Source organism: Phalacrocorax aristotelis, chromosome Z (assembly GCF_949628215.1).
Source record: "Phalacrocorax aristotelis chromosome Z, bGulAri2.1, whole genome shotgun sequence".
Taxonomy (NCBI): Eukaryota; Metazoa; Chordata; class Aves; order Suliformes; family Phalacrocoracidae; genus Phalacrocorax; species Phalacrocorax aristotelis.
This window is the reverse complement of record NC_134311.1, coordinates 71,221,517-71,241,617: the sequence shown is the minus strand read 5'-3', so window position 1 is coordinate 71,241,617 and position 20,101 is coordinate 71,221,517. Positions and strand designations below refer to the sequence as shown.

The 20,101-nt window shown below is 42.9% G+C and overlaps 1 protein-coding gene across 4 annotated transcripts in view; it reads left to right on the top strand.

Moving 5' to 3' along the window:
* The window catches only part of UNC13B (unc-13 homolog B), a 219,705-nt gene that overhangs the window by 168,833 nt on the left and 30,771 nt on the right, over window positions 1–20,101 (top strand). For all 4 annotated transcript variants that reach the window (XM_075079702.1, XM_075079701.1, XM_075079700.1 and 1 more), the window contains 5 exons: window positions 7,486–7,612; window positions 13,019–13,115; window positions 13,904–14,047; window positions 14,184–14,261; window positions 15,253–15,330. In XM_075079702.1, the coding sequence (XP_074935803.1) occupies window positions 7,486–7,612; window positions 13,019–13,115; window positions 13,904–14,047; window positions 14,184–14,261; window positions 15,253–15,330 (524 nt within the window). The remainder of the gene's footprint in view (window positions 1–7,485; window positions 7,613–13,018; window positions 13,116–13,903; window positions 14,048–14,183; window positions 14,262–15,252; window positions 15,331–20,101) is intronic.

Here is a 20,101-nt window from a genome sequence, read left to right as displayed (position 1 = left end):
TGAGAGTGAGATCTGCATGAGCTCTAGACCTGTGTGTCATTCTGTATTGTCATCCCAGTTGATTTGAAATCAGAAGTTCACGTTGGCCTGAGGGTATGACGGCTTAGATCAGTGGCAGCCTCTTTCTGCAATGTACAATGGTAGAAAGGCCTGGAGAAGTAGGTGGACTCTGGGTTGTGCCGTGGCTGTAGTTCCCTGGATGATACAGTGTAGACAGTCTAAGCCATTGGCAGAAACATGCTGCTAGAATAAATCCTGCTGCAGATGTCTTCGTTTTGAATTAATATTTGCATAATTCCACCAGACTCCTGGTAAAGGAGAATTCTTACTTTTTCTGAAAATGTGTTAGACATGCAGAGCCCAGCAAACTCCCAGAAAGGAATTCTGCTGCTTGCAGTGCTCTTTTGGTGGTTGTTTACGGTTTCTGAACTTGATTTTAGTTCTATAAACTCATTTGCACAGTGTAAGCAGCTTCTTACAAGGGTCAGAGAGAATGCAGTTCCCACTAGCTCTGCAGCTGTGGTGTCAGTTGTTTTCCCAGTATTTTGCAGGATTAGGCTTTATGATCACCTATGAGGTGATATTGTGGTAAAGCAGAAGTGCCAGTGCTGCCTATGGCATGCTAGCTTTACTCATATTCCAAAACCGAGTCAGGTTACTGCTTTTGGTCACTCACAAAATTACGCTCAATCCATTTGCCCCCAGTTTGACCTGGGCTGACTTATAGAGTGACAGCCTATTAGGCTTTTACTTCAGACTACTAGAAAAAACCTGCTGCCAGCTAACAGTTTCCTGCATTTTGCTCTTCAATTGCTCTGTAAGTGGAGAGGATTGACTCCATCTATTTCTTAGTCTCTGTCAACACAACAGGGTAGAGACTGTGCTGTGGGGGGATACCCTTTGCCAGCTCTAGGCTTGAATTCAGCAGGCTGCAGTTCTGGGTGAAATGTTCTCACTTGTGTGTTACAAACTTTTTATATATGCTTGTACACCACAGTGCCTTGTCTTGTGAGGTTACGTTGATGTAAGAACAGACACTGGGAAGAAGGACCAAGACCTACTAACTGTGATAGTGACTGTCACTGCTTGCTCATGTGTTAAAGATAAAGCAACTGCGATAACTTCATGTTCACTTTCTCTAGAAACTGTTTGCTCCTGCAACCATTTTGGCTGCCCTTTCTGTTTTGTCCTCATTTGTCCCGATGTGCTCAGCCTCAGGAATTTGTAATGAAGTTTGCTCATCTGTGTGTTGAAAGTGCTATATCTGCCACCTTTCCCAGCAGTCATGAGAACTGGATTTCTCCAGGTGTAGTTCCTGACTTTCCTAAGATTCCCTTTCCCTGTTGCATCCAAAATTTAGCTGCAAAAAGGTTATTGATTGTGTGTGTGAATTTGACTGTCAAAAGGGGACATGATTGATTTTTTCCTTCTTTTTAATGCCTTTATTTGATTGCCAGTGCCCAAGTTAACTTTGCCTCCTAGGTTTTCTCTGTTCACATTTCATACCGTGTCACCTTTGCCTCTGTCCTGCCTGGTGAATCTTGGCTTATTTTAGCTTTTCCTAGCATCCTTTCTGGTCATTTGTGAGCTTCCTAAGACAAAGATTGGCATAACGTTTCCACCTGTGATTTCATCAGTGCAGAGCAAATACTTGCTGAAAGACCATCCCTCTTCCAAGCATTTCTTGGAGAGGAAAGTGGACGCACAAGCAGCTGATGGACCAGGAAGGTTTCAATTGGAATGAAAGCTGAAAAACTGAATGGTACATGTATTTGTACTCTAGTTGTGCAAGTCCTGCAGGAGGATTGAACAGGGGTAGAGTCTGTGTTGGTGTATGTCTCTTCCAAATACATATTCAGGAAATCCTCAGGGGGCCAAATTCTATTTGAGGAAAGTATGATTCCTCACTGCTTTTCTCTCCAGAAACCCATGAGGGTAACCTTTATAACAAGCTTTACAATAATTCAGTTACAGGCACCTTACTACATGTATTTTAAATACAGATGATTGGATTAGCTCACTGCATTTTTTTTTTTTAATGAGAGGAAAAAAGGGTTTAAAGGAAACAGATTAAGCGATGTGGAGGATGATGATTAGATTTGCTCTCCTCAGCTCTTGGCTCTGTAATTTCTCAGTTTGAGTTGCTAATTCCTCTACCAGTTTAACTCTACTGAGTTTCATATTCTGGTCTTTGCCAGTTTGTGGAGTAATCCCTGAGTACATTTCTGGTGTGCTCCAAGATCCGTATGCATCAGGAGCTTTCTGCAACAAAAGCTCATCTGTTTTGTGGAAATATGTGCACATGAACCCAGAGTATAATACTTGCTCCTAACCTTCTTCATGGGGTTTTCTCTTATGTTCTCTTTCTAAGTTCTGGATAACACGAGCTCATGCACCTCACCAAGTGGTAAGTTCATGCTCCTTAACAGAGTTTGTAGTTGTGAGTAGGCAAAGACTTTCAACTGCTACCTGTAGTTTTAGCACTTTGGATGTAGTTGCTAATATTAGCTTTAGTGTTCCGTAGTTTTATGCCAGTGATGGGCAGATCTGCAAAGAAGATATGGAAGACCATGCTGCTGCTGCAGAAAAGGAGGGTATGTCTGCTTAGGAGACTCCTATTCTGACTAGTCACTCCAGTTGCTTTTTGATGGTACCCAGTACACTGAGCAGTTCTGGGTGAGAACCCCTTTGCTGGGTCCCAGGCAGTAAGCTGTAGATAACATCTGATGGAGAATACCTGGTGAGGTCAGAGCTATAGTTCATGTGTGGCTCTATTCTTTCCCTCCTGGCTGAGGTGAGAACTGAGGGTCTCTGGCCCTTTACTGTGCAGTGGGAGTAAATTTTCTCCTAGCTTAAAGGCCACACAATGGCTTTGGTGTAGAAAGAATGCGGGCCTGGCTGTGTGAAACTGCCCCCTCCCTCCTTCCAGGATGATGCTTCCACATTGCTCTCCAGTATGCAGGGTGGAAGAGAGTTGGGAGGCTCAGGTGGGAGATGGCTTCTCTGAGTTGGAGGGTAGTACCTGGCTGCATGAGCTGTTTTCCTTTTTCTCCATGGGTGGTAGCTAACTGTGCCTGTTCCAGCTGGAGCTTACCCCCGTAGGCAACGGGGGTAATACTAATTTATACCTAGATTGCAGTTTTCAGGGGCTTCAGTACCAGAAGTCTTGAAAGCCTGTGGATGCTGCTGCATGTGTCCTTTGGGCACCTTCTGAACAGTTAGATTGCTAATGTGTAAAATGTCCAAACCATAAAAATTAAACACCTATTTTCTATTTAAAATACATTCAGCATCTGGTAGCAATAGTCATGGCAGCAGTGTGATTGACCGCTGGAAAGCAAGTGCACTGCAGACCTATGTTATGCCTTTGTCTCCCCTAAGGAGACTCAGCTGCTGAGACACAGCAGAAGCTCCAGGATCTACCCCACTTGTTTTGTGTACTCTGTCCCCCAAAGCAGTGGCAGCTCAGGGCACCATGAACAGCAGACCCGGCCCCTCCCTCCTCACTGGCAAAGGCAGTGCAGGATGAGGCATTGAGAAGCATCCCTTGTTCCCCATCAACCCAAGAGTAAAACAGATCAGACTGATATGTTGTGTGGCCCAGACTTGGCTGGCAAGATCATGCTACCCTGGAGTCACTGTAGTGTAGAGGATGATTTTTCCAAGTGATACAGTTAGCTCCACCTTTGGGACGCTGACCAGTGCTTAGCAGCTGGATAACCTCTTTGTGAGCCCACTGGTAACTGGAGTTACTAGTTTTCTTGCTGTCCTCTGTGACCCAGACAGCACAAATTTTCCAAGCAAAGAGGGCTTCACTCTTCCTTCGCTAGGAAGACATTAAGGGACAGTAATAGAAAATCAATGTCATCCTTGACAGCAATGGTTCATCTTATTTTGGATGCATCAGCATTAGGAGAGTTGTAAATTGGAAGCATCTCTAATAGGAAGACAGACCGAGTAGACTTGGCGGGCAGGATTGAAATAAATCATTCTGCCGCATTCTCACTTCTAATAAGGGGAGGGGGGATCAGATGCACGCACAGATGCCAGCTGTCTAAAGCGAAAATGCTTCAACAGCCTCAGTACCTATTAGAGCTTCTTTGCAGAAATTTGGCATTATTTGCTAGAAATTAAGCCATGGAAAGTAGGCTGACAATCAAGAAAAAAAATCCATGGATTAACGATGTGGTGGAAGTCCTGTTCTCTGCCTGAAAAATAGAACCGGACATGACACTAGAAAGTGTGCTGCTAGGAAGCAGTTCCCTATTAATGCCTTAATAATATGGCCCTGGTGACCCTAAAAGCTCTTCTCTGGAGGAGACCGTTTGCAGATGAAATCTGCTGAGGAAATGTGAGAGACTTACAGAACTCTGCAGTCTTTTTAGGATAAAACACAGCAGTTGCTGCAAAATATCTGTGCACTCTTCCACTGTTGCTGCTGCTAAGCTCTTTAAACACCACCAGGTTATAAAGTGGAGCAGAAATGTGCTGAGACTGATGGCTCTAATGCTCTTCACTTTACTTTTTTTAAAATGGATTTTTCAAACTATGTCTCTGGCCAATGTGTCTCCATGTCACCTTCAAGTGCTCTTAAACATTTCCCTTCACAAAGAAAGCAGCTGACCAAAAGCATGCAGGGCTTGTTGAAGGGAGGAAGGCAGTTGGCACATGCTGCTGGGGATGAGGGGGTTTGGGGCTTTGTTGGCTTCTTTGTCCTCCACCATGTTTGAGTTGTTATAGTTCACTTTTGTCTTTTCTCTGTCACAAGCCCCACCTTTCTTTCGCATACGTAAAGTTCTCTTTTATGGTGGTAAGACCTCTCCTTCTTTCTTTTACTTTCCTGTAGTTTTATCTCCTTGCTGTCAAGCGTCTCCTTTACTGCTTAGATGGCTAGGTAGTCCTAGTAGCAGTCCTTGGGCTTATGCTTCTCTGGCTGCTTTGCGTCTTCCTCTTCTGCAGCGTTGTAATGTTTTAAGTGTCCTAAAAAACAGGAAAAGGCTTGAATGACTTGCTTTTAGTGCACTGCTTAATTTTGAGGAAATAAATCTGATATTAGTCCTTCTTACCTCCAAGTCAGACCCTCCCTCTGCAGGAACAGCTCTTTCCCCATATGGGAACAGCACCTGGGTGGCAGCTCATATCAAAGTTAATGAAGTTATAATTGTCCATTGATTCCTTCGCTGTCTCAGAGAGCTGAGTGAGCGTGGTTATTGCTTTGTTTGTTTCCATGTTTAGATCTGCAGAGAGAGCTCTGCATTTTCTTCTGCAGTTGTTCTTGAGGGAGGTCAGCAATTCAGACACTGAGTATACTCATACTTCCTTAGCGCTCAAGAAAGGTACTAGATTTATTAATGTAAAACATGAATGGACTTTGCATTGGCTCCAATACAAGCAAATTCACTGTGGAGAGTAATGTACGTGTGAAATGGTAGCATGTGTAAAGTAATTTGTCCATCAAACCATCGCCCCTGGGGACTATGTCTGTCAGATATTGGGTATTTTAATTTCTTTAAAACAAGGGTTGGGTTTCTCTTTTTTTTTTTTTATTGTATCCGGGTGGATCTGCTACGTGTGAATTGGAAGGAAATCTATATTACATTGTTACAGAGGTTTGCAAACAACCCACTGGAGTGTTCCACTGCTTGGGAACTGGCAAGGCTTATGGAATAATTATGCATGAAATGTTCTTCGCTTTTTTGTGTTTCCATTTGGCTAATTCATAATTTATTTGGCCTTTCTTGTGCATGTTGAAGTTTCAAGAGAGATGTGGAAGTTTCTACATGTTTTGAAATAGTTGCAAGAATTCACATTTCCATTAAAATAGATGAGAAATTGTAAGACAAGCTTGTCTGTCAGGAGCTGATTAGAAAGCTGGGGCCATTTTGCATCATGAAGATGTACGTTCTGGTGATGAATATCTGTAGCATGTATTGCTCACATGTGCATATATCTACACAGTTACTGGATACTTATACCTGTGTCCTAGATTAAAGCCGTTCAAAGTTAGAAAGACTTCCACTTTTTAACATAGCTGGATCCTGTCTACATGTCAGCAGTGATGCCCTTGGAAAGTTACATGAATAGTGAGGTGACAACATAAAAGTTAGGAAGATGAGTCTGAAGTCAAGTTGCACGAAAGAAAACCCTGAGTCTAAGCCAAAATCATATGTGTTTTAGTCTCATACCTCACATTGTAGTCATGGACTAACGGCTTGCTGTGGTGCCAGAGTGAACAAAGAAGCCTGGCACAAATATTCATGTTGTTGAAGCTTGGCAGACGATAGATGGATATGGAATAGGCAGCACTAGGGGTGGTGGCGCAGAATTGGTCAGCTGATGATTCAGGATCACAGTACAGGTAAAAGCTGGCTCCTGAGTCCTCTCAGCATCATGAAAAAGGAATTAATTTTATTCTTTTCAAGTAGGATTTTGAAGAAAAGCAGTAGAGTAGAAGGAGCTGCCTGTGTAAGCACATGAGGCATGGCATGGGAGAAAGTGTTGATATGCTTTTGGGGGAAATTAACCGGTAGTTTAAAAACAGGGGTCATGGGCTGATCAGGGGTGGGAGTCAACTGCTGAAAGATGCTAGTGTGGATGTAGGCTGCAAAGGACCTTGAGAGCAAAGACATGGAGCGTACATTTCTTGTGAGAGAGAAAGGGGAGCCAGGGGTCTAGGAGATGACCTCTTCAGAAACATAGCTCTGAGTATGCCAAATGCTTTTGCAGCATAGGTGTGTGGGAAGGGTCGGTCGTGTTGTGGGGGTATGTGCATTGTACAGGAAGGAATTACATTGTCCCAACATAGCCTGGGTACAAAAACATAATGAAACCTGGCAGGAGGAAGAGGCTTAGCAGCAAGTAGATATCCATGGGACGCTTCAGTGGACTGTGCTCAGGAAGGCAATACAAATAAGAAAACAGTTGCATTCTGAACGAGAAATGTCATTAATTTCTCCTGAACTGGGGATCAGGGAAGGCTCCAGCTCCTGTGTAGCTTGTTTGAACTTGCTTGTGAATCACACTGTTGAACTCTAAAGAACTTTTTTCTTTCTATTCTTTCTCTTAGGAGATGTAGTGTAACATGTTGGTATTGCCTTTGTTTATATCCAGGAATGAACAGATTTGCTCTTCTAGATTTGTTTCCTGCAAATATGGAATCTGGACTGTCATATGTTAAATGGAAAGGCCATAAGAGATTGCTCTATTTTATTGCTTTGACAACCAAAAATTCTTTAACAAGTGGAAGTATTAGTTGGAGCTACAGAGATAAACTCCAGTCAACCACCCAGTTGACTGACCCAACAGTCAACCACCAAGAACCCCTGCCTGCTGCCAAAATCATGTGTCATGAAGATTTCGTGGCTATATAGTTGCTTCATCCTCAAAACCAGTGCATACCATGGATATGCTTTATAAGACCCTCCTTTGCCTGATGCAGTGATAGTGGTATATTCAGACCTAACTGCTTTTTTTCCTTCCTTACAGAGCATGAGAAACACAGACTGTGTAAAAGTGCAGACTATATGAATTTACACTTCAAAGTGAAGTGGCTGTACAATGAATATGTTCGTGATCTGCCTGCCTTCAAAGGAAAAGTGCCTGAGTATCCAGCGTGAGTGTGTTATATCTCCTGTAGTAAATCCCCACCATGCATCTGCTTCTGTTACCTTGAGGGTAGTCATTTGATTCTCCTGTGGCTGCCTCCTTGATGCACCATTTCTTCACTCCTGATTTTCTGTGTTTGTCCCCTCTGGTGTTCTGTGGCACTGTCCTTGACACAATTCAATCCCTTATTGTGCAGTATCTCCCAAGATCTCAAAAGCTTTAGCAATAGCATGGACAGTCCTTAAGCCACTTTGTGCCTGCAGGGTGGGCTTTGGTTGGTTCCTGAACAGCAGACTTCTGGATGTATGCTTACATTCCTGTCTTAAGAGATACAGCTTTATCTGTATGTACTGTATGTATGCATGTACGTGTGTGTATGAATGTTGTACCTATACACACACAACAGGATTTGTAAGTAAAGATAATGGTTTATTTTTTTATTAAGACCAAGTGGTTTAGTTGGAAACATCAGATAAACTGTTGCTCTTCAGCTCTAAGCGATTATTTTTGCATCTTTTGTTTAACTTTAAAAGAGCAGCAGTAGATTTCAGACCTCAAGAGGTTTATGAGCCCAAAAAGTTGTCTGAGCAACCTGGAGAGATTACTGTGTTAGTCCCACACTTGGCCTAAGGCAAGGGCAGGTGTATTGTTTCTGACTGGTGTTTAGCTGGTTTTCAGCGGCTTTCAGTGATGGTTGCATCACATCTCCTTCAAGCAGCTTTCTTCCCTGTGTTTCACTGTTACCCCTCCACTGGGGCTTGGGGGTTTAACACGCTCCCCTTTTTCCCGCTCCAATTCTTTCTTGCTTCAATTTGAGCTTCTTATAACCTGTCCTACCAGCATGGGCATGGAGAACAAATTGTTCCTGTTTTATAAGAGTAAAATGCTTTTCTTATGTCCATTCCCCATCTTACTGGTTCCCGTTTGTTCCCAGCTTTCCTTATAATGACATTTGGTTACCCCTCTCCACCTGGTCTGTGTCTGGATATACAACACCCACAGTTAAATACTGGTGTTTCATCTAGCCCTTGCCTTTCATTGCCTTGCAGGCAGTGCTGCTGCTTTTGCATGCTGGGATGGTAGCAGCTTGTTATTTTCCTGTATTGTCGACTAGTGGTGCTTCCAGTGGGCAACAAATCAGCCCCAGGCACCCTCAACAGGGTGTCCTAGCTGTTCTTCCCATCCTGTATATGACTGTTCACTGCTGTCTAAATGCAGCACTTTACACCTGCCCCTCTTAAAAAAAAAGAAATCCATCTTCCTTGGACTGTGTTTCCAGTTTGGCATTTTGAATTCTCTTCCCATCCTGGGGTGCATGCAGTCCCTCAAGCCTGGAGCTAGCTGCATACTAATAAGACTTGAGGCAGTTGGTGTAATTGCTCAGTTTGGGCTATGGGCCTTGCTTAACTAATCAGGTCAGCAAGAGGCATTAACTCAGTGAATAGGGTGCTGGACTGACAGTCTCAGAAGGCCTGTTCTCTTTGCTGTGCCTCTGAGTCAGTGCAGTCTCAGGCAAGCCATCAGATATTCTTAATCTGTCTTTTTCTCCTGTGTGATCAGGATAATGATGCTCAATTTCGCTTTGCAGTCTTTTGCAGACTGTTCTGCTCTGCTAGCCTTTGTGGTAGAGCTTCAGTGCTCATGTACATTTACAGCCACTGGCTTTGTTACTTCATTCTTGTATTTTAGTCCAATAGCCGCGTTGTCAGACACAGGTGATGTTTATTTCAACCATAACCTTCACCTGTCATGAACTATCCCCTTGCTATCAATTACAGCAATGTGCTGTTTTCCTTTGATTTGCTTCATCACAAGTATTTTTAGTCTTGAAGCTTCCTTAAAGGAGTCCATGCATCAGGTTTGCACATCAGTAAACTCCTTAGATGAAAGTAAATTGCTGCTGTCCAGGGAACAGCTGAGTTGTCTATCTACTCGACAGACAAGAGGCTATGCACAAACTCACTTTTCATGTTGAAACTATGAGAAACCGTGTTTCTGATAGCCTTGAGATATGATTGAAGTGAAGGCTCCAAAGTATTGAAGCGGAAGTTTTTATGCTCCCCTTATTTCCTGAAATTCTGCAGCAGTTTCTGAAACTGAAGTAGCAACATAGCTGGGAGTGGATTTTCAAAACTTCCTCTCTTCACTTTTTAGCTGCCAGTTAAAAACTGTGAATTGTCAGTTTCTGAAAAACCCTAGCTTTTTAGATGTGTAAAGAAGTGTTCTATGTTTTGTTTTAATACTGATGTTAGCATGCAGCTAGTATTGTAGCTGTACTGGAGACTACCTCCTCTCTGATGGTGGAAGGCATCCATCTATCCTTTGAAATCCTGTCTTATTCTTCTGGCTCACTTCATCAAATATAGTATTTATTATTGTACTCTTTGAAACCCTGTCTGCCTGTCTGCCAAGGCCCACAGGATGTTTATCGGGTACTCACATGCATCAATACAGCAAATGAACAAGATTAATTCACTTGTAAAGTCTGAAACCACAGGAGCTAGGCTTATGGCCAAGCTGAAATTGAAGCTTTTTGTGTTACGTTACTGTTGTGCAACCAACAGAGGTAAACTTTCATGTAGTCACAAAGCACCATTCCCTTTCCTGGCAGACAGGACTGAGGCATATTCTGTGCAAACCTCATTTGGAAAGGTTGGCTATGCTGTCTTGAGTCAGGCTGTGCTGACCCCTGCAAGCACAGAACATCTCTGAAGCAGCACCATGAGCCTCTGCCTTGTGTGCTGGTGTGTGAGTCATTACGGCATTTGCTTCTAGATCAATAATTGAAACAGACGAGGAAGAAGATATTTGCCATATAACAACATTTTGAAGGTATTTCTGCGTGAAATCAGATTATTTTTATTAGTTTCTTTGCTAGACAATTTTGAATATCATTTTGGATATGTTGCCTGTGTAGTGCTCAGAGTCCCCCCTCGCTTGCTCAGCAGCACAAGACCTGATAGAAAACCCTGTAAGGGGTATTTGGTCTAAGATGACTCTACCTTTGTGTTACAGCTCAAAGCACATTTTGGTCCTGAATGTGTCCAGAGGCTGGAAGTATTTATAGACAATTTATATCTCTTGTGTTTTCCTGCCAGCCATTAAGGGGCAAAGCTGAGGCTGGCTTTGCACATGTAGTTATGGAATTTCTTGACCTGATCCAAATGATATGCTGTGCACTCTTTCTGGAGTTAGTGAATTTTTTTATTTTTATTTGGGGGAGGGCGTTGGTGGTAATTCCCCTCACCACCCCTCCATTACTACCTTTTTCCTTACTACCTTTGTTTGGACAATTTGGTAAAACAGTAAAATACCTATGCAGTTGATTTTGTATATCAACATATGGTAGCCATAAAAATGGGCAATGACTGTTGTTAACAGTGAATGGCCCTTCCTAATGCATGTGGTGCAGTAACTAAGGATGAATGTTAATCAGGAAGTAGTTCTGCTTCTCAGAGAGAAAATCATGGCTTCTGGCACAAACAAGTAATACTCACTGTACATGGTTCTATGACATTTGAAGCAGTCAGCAACTTGCAGCCTGGGAATGGCGAAAGAGGTGGGAGATGTGTAGTTGCTTCCTTGTAAATTGCCTGGCTTCTCTTTGAAGGATCGAGCTGTTGCTGTAAAACAGGCTATTGTAATTAATTAAAAAATGTTGCAAGCTCGAGAAACTTGCAGCAGTCTCTGAAATATGCTGACTTTTAGGAGCCTGAAGTGCCATTCAAAAAGAGTTTTTCCAGAATGCAGTAAGTCCATATGTCTGTGACAATGATCCACTGCTGCTGTCTATATTAAATAGGGCTGCATAGACAGGTTCCTTTTGGCATTTAACATTGTGTCAGTTACAATTTCCAATATTAGCATTGATGTGCTTTATGTTTCAAAGTGTAGAAAGTATTTAAGGCTATCTGGTATGCTCTGTCTGTGAATCTGCTCTTGATCTCCCTCTCATGTCTGGCACATGCTTTCATGTTCTTTGCAAACTCAGCCCATAATTAGCACAATCTCTATGAACGCAGCTGCCTGTTTAGAGGAGGCTGTACTCTGTGAAGCTCATATAATAATCTTTTATATGGACTGAAATCACACATGGGCACTTTTTTCCCTTATTTATGAATGCTGTTTAGTAATATTTGAAATTAAGATTTGCTTCAGCTGCGGTATGTTGGCACTTGTACATCACAAATCTAGACAGACATTTAAATAAAGCTCTAAGTGCTATGTTGTTGCTTAAACACAGACAACCACCCCCCACCCTGCTTTTTTACTACACGGATACGTCCCACAGGGCAGAGCACAGAGGGATGACCATCACTGAAGCTGCTTCTCGCCTTACCTATTTGGCCCAGATGGGGTTGTGTAGAAGCCTTTTGTTCAGTACAGCAGGTAGCTCCAGACACCACCTTGTGTAAGGCACCTCCCTGAGATAAAGCAGTGACTGTTTCAGTAGCTTCTTGGATTCTGCTCTACCATTTAGCTTATTCTCCTAAGTGAGGAGAAGAAACAGAGACAAACTTCATTGTCCTGCTTCTAGGAACTGCCTCATTTGGGGACTTGACCATGCTCCAAGGCTGTTGATCCAGCACTTAACATGAACTACGTTTGTGCTTCTTTAAAAGAAAACAAGGAAGAGCTGCTTACAGGGCTGGCCAGCTTCCTGCAAGCCCTAGCAGATGTGCTGTGCTATCACCAGAAGTTAATCTTAGTCAAGCATCTTAACAGTGAGATGAGCAGCCCATAGAAATGGGAGGGTGATCTAGAGAAGGCCTGGGGAAACAGAGCAGAATTAAAGTGGAGAAAACTTCTAGCCTTGATTCTTCCTCCTGGCACTCCAGAAATATTTCTGTATCTGCAGATAAAACAGCTGAAGGGCTGTGGAAAACAGGCACTTTTCCTCCCTTTATACTTAGTTGCAGCTCTCATGTGAAAGGTGGTAGACCCAAATGGGCAGTAGGACAGTGTGCAGTCCCTCTTAGCATGCAGAGGTAGTGGCATTGGAGGCCTCCCTTGTCCTGTCTGGCACATGGGTGAAAGGGGAAGAAAAGACAAAGTGCTCCGAGATGATGCAAAGTTAAATGTCGTCCTCAAGGGGAAAAATGGGGAAGGTACGAAGAAATAGGAGGGACCGGGGAGAAAGACAAATCCAACACAAGACCAACAATCTGCAGAGACTGGTCTGGGCTGTGTTCTGCTTGTCCAGCAAAGTGATGGTACAGCCCCTGCTTGCTGGTAGCTTGTGTACAGGGAGGAGTATTCTTGGGAACTTTGGCTGCACACACAGATAAGGGCATTCAGACGTCTAACAGTGGCAAGCTTTCACAAGGCTTGCTGAAACATCTGCACTGTCTGAGCCTTGTCAGGGTGCTGTGTTTCTTGCTGTAACTTGCCGTCTTTCCTGTCCCTCCTGCAGCTGGTTTGAGCAGTTTGTGATGCAGTGGCTGGATGAAAATGAAGACGTTTCCCTGGAATTCCTGCATGGTGCCCTGGAGAGAGATAAAAAAGATGGGGTATGTAGGTCACTCTCAGTGGAGGAACTGGCATTATATCTTTCAGTGCCCAGAACCAAACAACAATACTGTAAATTCAGCTGTCATACAAATGGAGATGCAGCCCTTTTTGCTTTCTAAACAAATAAGAAACTAATTTATTTTAGGACTTCTCTCTACAGGTCACACGGAGCTGTTTAATAGCAAGTTGCATGTCATTCATTTATGTCTGTTCTGTTCTGCCGCTGTTAATCTGTCAGCCAGTGGCTTGGTGCTCTTTCATCCTTCTGTGTTCGTGAGAGGTAATTGAAATATAAGGCACTTTGCATGTCCTCAGTCATGCAGCAAGAATGTGACCTTAACCTACTTAATTTGCTGAATATTCCTGATGGAGAACAACAGCTGTCCCATTTGTTCAGTCACTGTTGGTGCTGTAGTCTGTGATGCTAATGTAAGCATTCTCTTTAAGAAAATCTTAAAAAAATAAAAAAAAAGGCTAGTCAGTCTCTTGTTCTTTCCTCATTAACTGACAGGTAAGCCGTGCATTTCATTAAGGGTCTCAGCATCATGCTGCATTTTCTTGGTGCTTGTCATGTCATACTAGTGAAAGACGATAAACTCAATAACCCAACAGCATTGGCTGTTTGGCTCCTCTGGGCCTTTTGGAGAGCTTTTGATGAATTTTGAGGAAGATGTGGGTTTTGCTACAGTTGTTCTGCCTCCAATATGGCAGATGATGGAGACACCCATGAAATGGGTGTGTTTCAGATCTTTTCCTTTGAGAATGACTCTTTGTAATTCTCTTTTAGTTCCAGCAAACGTCTGAGCATGCTCTCTTCTCTTGCTCAGTGGTGGATGTCTTCACCCAACTCAATCAGAGCTTTGAGATCATTAAGAAGCTGGAGTGCCCAGACCCTGTCATTGTTGCTCATTATAACAGGAGGTTTGCTAAGGTAAAACCCTCAACATCCAGCTGTTTGTCCTTCCCTTAGTGGGATGCAAAACAGTATGATTTTTTTTGTTTTACCTCCTGGAGATCTTCTGCAGTGGTAGAGGACAAGTAACAGTGCACACATCTTGTCTTCACAGACTATTGGGAAAGTGCTGATGCAGTATGCTGACATCCTCTCCAAGAGCTTCCAGACCTACTGTTCCAAGGAGAAACTGGTGAGTCATGCTAAGTTTCTCTTCTGCCCTGAGGAATCACACAGTTGTCCTGATGAAACCAAGTTTCTTACACTGCACCTCACTGTGTGGTGAAAGATTTTCAGTATTATTTTTACCATAATTCGAATGCTTTTGCGGATTGAACTCTGGCTTGGCCATAAAATAAATCTAGGTCCAGAAGATGATCTGCAGTGCTTTGCAGCTGTCAGGTCCCCTTGGAATTAACTTCCACTCTACCTGTCTGGGTTGTGTGTCACAGAGGTGATTAAAAGAAAAATGGGCGCAGATTGCTCTGTAGATCTGGTACATAGCATCACTCTTGGTTTACTATTGTCTCCATCTAATTATCTTGCTGTTTAATCCTGAATTCAATAAAATTCTGTGTATGGAATAAAACAGGACCTTACATTTTTGAACCCTGGGTCTGTCCCAGGCTGATTTTGCTATCTCCCACACCTGTACTGGGGATGTAACTGTAGGCAAGAGTCTATTGCACAGGATGCCTTTGACTGTTGCCCTCAGGCTTGGCCTGGCAGCACCTAGATGTGTCTCTGAATGCAGCCTTGGCTAGCAGTTCCCCTTCTGATCTGGGATGTACACAGTTCACAATAGTACACTGCAGCTTTCAGCGGCTGAAGGTGACACAGCTTGGACTCTTGCAGGACACGGCAGGAGCTGAAGAGAGTTGGGCCTTGTCCGGACACTGATTTCTTGTCAGCTTGTTCTCTGTGATAAAGCTGAGGAGGAAAATAAAACAGCAGAGATCTCCCCAATCTGGGGTTTCTGAAACTGGCCATCCCATTTCAAGCTGAAGAAGAAGATGACTTATCTTTTTTAGGTTTGACTGCTGAAATCTGTGCATGCCCTACCTCCTGTTGGACTCTCAGATCTGGTGGTACTTGGGGAAGGGTGTTGAGGCACAAGACTGTACCACTGGTGAAAATGTGTTGGCATCCTGAGCAGTAACAGACATCTGCTTTTGTCCCTTCAGCCCTGCATCCTGATGAATAACATCCAACAGCTTAGGGTGCAGCTAGAGAAGATGTTTGAAGCCATGGGTGGTAAAGAGGTAAGAACACTAAAAGACTGACTATTACTCATTCCTACTGCACTGTTACTAGGTTATTTGCATCATGCTGGTACTTGCAGACTGCAGTCATAAGGAGAGCCCTGTGACACCTGGCACTATAAGAAATGTGAGGGGTCATCCATGCCTGAAGGCTTTTCAACAAAATTTATCATAAGATGCAGGAGTGAGTGTTTCAAGGCAGAATAGCATGGAGGAGGAAAGAGAAGGATAGGTACTCTGTGCATGTGGGCTGGATGTGGGGATGGATGCTGGTTTCACAGCACTGAAGACAGGCAGTTAAGTCTGAGAACTGGTGGCATCAAGTCATTTTATGTGGTATATAAATGTGGGACAGTACCGTTGGCATTAAATATACAATATCTAATATATTGCAGACAACATATTGCAGGCATGCAAATAAGAGTTCTGTACTCATGCTTTGTTGGATACTCAGCTATGTCCATGAATATAAATATCTTAGTTTTCATTCTTTGTTCTGAGATGGCCATTTTTATGGAAATAAGGTTTTCTTCCCCCAGATCACTGTGTCTATTCTGATATAATCCATGTATCTGTTTTTTTCTCTTGTTTTTTCATTGCTTTTCAAGATTCAAGAAGATGAAGAAAAGCCTGCTGATACAGATGTTAGGAAAAAATATTTTCAAAGCCTAAGTGCATTCTCTTTGGTTGTGTTGTGGTAGAATCTGTGCTATGACCTGTATGCCAAAACAAAAGTCAGCTTTGCTGATGGGCACCTCAGTTTTGCCTGTAGTGCTGTTTCAAATCTTTCTTGTGTTCAGTGGCAGAGTTCTATGAAGTGGCAAAAATCTCACCAAATATATTTACCCCATGAGCCAAGGGAAACTGCTGTCATTTTTTTCATGTGATCTCAACAATCCTAATTTCTAAGCGCTTCATCAAGAACTAGAATTATATGTTTCCAGCTGTAATAGCAGCGGTACCTAAATGCTCATTTTTCAGGAAAAAAAGAAACTTGTGATGGTTTGTGAAGTGGTTTATAAAGTTTTAATCCATGTGCACTTAATTTCCATTACGGAGTCAATTTGCCACCTTTTTTCCGTAGTGGTGGCCATTAAGTGGGGTTTCCCCATATTTCAAATTGAAAATACACCTGCAAATTGAAAATACCCCCTGATAGTGTGTGAAATAGGGGGAGGAAGAAAAAGTGTCTATTAAGACTGTGGGCTACTTTTCCTGGCCTAGACCTCTTCTCTGCATTCTGCACTTCAAAACCTTCCCCAGGAGGTATAGGTAAAGTAGAACAGAGGTGGTGAATCCACTGTTTCCTGTGGAATCAAAATAAAAAAGAGAGAGAGAGGAACCCAGACTGTGAGCAATAAAATACATGGGAAGAAACCAGGCAACCATGCTAGGAAGCTGGTTTCTGGAAATTATTTTTTTCTTTTCAAATGCTGCTTGTCTACTTCATTAGGCTGCTGCTGACCACCAGAAATAAGTCGTGTTGTATTAGGTACCTGCATTATTTGCTGTCCCCAGGAGTTTCCCTCTTGGTAACTGTGTAGTACCTTGCTTCTTGACTTGAAACTTGCCAGGTCTTCTGTTTTGCTAGAGTTAACAAGGTCTTGTCCTAGTCTGAGTAGTCCTTTTTTTCTGACGTAGATTGAGCCTGGCTAGTGAGTAACAATTGGTGAGACAACAGCTTTGAAAGTAGAATGTGTAGACCATCATGCTCCTGGAAATGCATCTATGGGTTTTATCCTCTCCTTCAGAAATGGCAGTTCTTACTTCCTGTGACAAATTTGATTTATATTCATCTGTACATCACACAATAGTCTGCACAAACATAAGCATTGTCCTGACTTCTCTATTGAAAAAGGAACTGCTTCCTTGGGGGAGTAAGAAAGTAGGATGGTGATATGTCCTGGTCATCTTGAATAGCTCACTTCTTTGTGTTCTCAAAGATGTTTTTGAGAACTGGGTACCAAATATGCCATTGTTCCTGTGGCAGGTATGTTAGATGTACCATGTGCGAAGGCAGAACTTGGGGACTGGTTTCAGGTACTGTGTACTGGTGGCTTCATCTGCATCTGATTCGCAGATCCATCTCCATCTACAGCTGTAGCACTGCACAACTCTGGAAAGCTTTGAAATACTGCTGCTACCTAGCGCTCTTTGCCAGTGCATCCAAAACACACTCCTGTGGATATCCATATCACTTACTCCCTTTTGCAGCAAGGGAAATGAAGGGACAGGGCTCATCCATAGTCACCCTGGAGTGTAATGGCGTAACATGGAACAGAAGTGCTTGCCCAGTACTATTTCTTGAGATTGGGCTCCTTGATATAGTGCCTTCCTTTATGTTTCCCCACCCCAGAAGAGGAGTGGTAACTTTGCACTCTCTTCCCATATTCTTTTTCCAACTGTAGTACTCAGAAGGCACAAAACAGGGTTTGTGAACATTACTAGTCAGAAACAATAAGGACAGCAGCAGAGCATTAGCGAGCTCTGTGTGGAAGGATTCTCTTGAGTCTGTGCTTGAAATCTCAAGGCATATATACGTGTATACACACAGACACACACACACAGAGAAAGTAGTATCTTAAATGATTTTTAGGATTTATAATTAATATTTTTCTTTCCCTTCTGAGCTGTGTTGATCTCATTGGATCAAAACAGCTTCACTGTGGCTCAGTAGCATTCTCAGATGTTCCTGAAGCATGTTTTGGAAAGGCAGTGTTTATGGAGTGGCAGGTAGCATTAAAAGCATAATGAACAGTGGAATCTGGGAGCATGTCCTGCACAGAAATTGGGTACACAAATACCTTTTGATACCTTTGATTCCTCTGAATCATCTCCAATACACTCGTGGAATGGAGATTGTAATTTAGCTCTGTGCTAAAGTGGGCTATATGGATTCATTGCTAGTGTTTGCCTGAACTTGGTCCCATTTATTTAATTATTCATACATTATCTAATGAGACCTAATGTGACCTACATCTTCCACCCACCTCTGCAGTTTTCCTGCAGACTTCAGCCTGCTCAGTGCACTGTCCCTGACACCAGAATAAACCTTTCTCATTTTGCTTGAGAGATGGCTTTCTGCAGTCCATTATTTTGCTTAGCTTTTCATGAGTTATGAACTCACAGCACTGACATTAAAAGGTGCTGTACGACATTGCACAGTGCTGAAGCCTAAATGTCCTGTGGAAGCCTAGTTTAAAACATTTCTGTACTTTTTTTTTCCCAAAGTTAAGCATGCAGGATGAGTATCAGAGACAAGCACTCCCTAGGAAGCCAAGGAATTAGCTGCTGAGTAGCAGCAGATTGTCATCATACAATTTTCATGCCTTTGGTTTCAAGCTAATCTGTACAGTTAATGCTTCAGGAAGCACTCCTCTTACTGCTCAGCCAGGGTTAGGCCACGTTTTAATTCCTAAGTTAGCCAGCTGAATAACAAAGTGCAAGACAACTTAGAAACAGCCAAGGCTTGATAGGAATGTTCTCAAAGGATTTGTGGTATCTACTGAAGCCTTCTTTTTTGCATCCCATGTGCCATAGCTAAGGCCACCCTAGTTTTTGAGAAGCTGGCAGCTGTTTGGATTCAGCACTCCAGGGTTCTTACTCTTGAATCCGATAGGAAAGTGGGAGATGCATGAAAATTCAGTGCAGCCAAGACACTAAAGGGAGGTTGGATCTGTTGAGCTCCCTGCCTCATGGTCACCTCTGCAGAGGGGAGCTCCTGGGTGCTGGTGGACGGAGACAGAACAAAAATCAGCAACTTCAAGCTGGAGCCAGATGAACTCTGTAACTTGCATAAAGCTAAAATAGGATAGCAGAGCAAAATTCTTTAGCTGCTGCTATGTCAGATCAGATGTGATGATTTCAGATATTCTCTGGCTTTAAGATGTGAATTGATTAACATCTTCAACCTTCTAGGAAGGCAAGAGGTATCTGTTTCTTCAGCTACAGAGGGGCCTTCCAGTTCTGGTTGCTCACGCTTCACCAGTGTGTGTAGAAACCAAAGAAGAGCTACTGACACGTCTTGGAAAACTTGGAAGCCCTTCACAGCAAATTCTTATACTCATGGGTTCCATTTCATCCATGAGAGAAGCAGAAGATCAACCTAAACTGAAGTTCATAGCACTATTCTGTAAATGCCACCATTCAGATTAGCAGAGAACTTGAGGTTCCAGCCTTGGCTGTGCTTGGATGAGACTTCGAGGACCAGATTCTCTGAAGTGCCAAGTCCAAATTTTTGCAGGAAATTCAAAGGGCCCTGCTTTCTTCCCTGAAATGTAAATATAGGATTACCTTTTCCCTCTTGGTGTGCACCCCAGTTTTCTGCATTGCACATTTAGTCTCAAACACAGAGCTACAGCCATGCCAGCCACTGTTTCCACTGGAATTGGAGCATTTGCTCAGAGATCAGAAGCCACCGTGCTGTGGGTACTTTACCTGTTTTTTGCACAGAGAACTTTTCATTAGCTTTCTTCCTCTGAATCATCTCCAATACACCCACAGAATGGACATCATAAGCCTGCTGAGCTCCAGCTTCTGATAGCAATGGTCTGGATGTGACATATGGCAGTGACCCAGCTTCCTAATACTGCTTTCTGCTTTACTCTACCAGTCAGATTTATCATGCAGTCCAAGTAGCATTTCCTGCTATCAGTGATAGCTGATGTCCTTAGAATTCATTGGCTGAGCAGCAAAAGGAAAATGTATGCCGTTTCATTTGAGCACTGTTATCAGCGCTTCACCATATTGGCAAAGAACAGTTTCCAGTTAC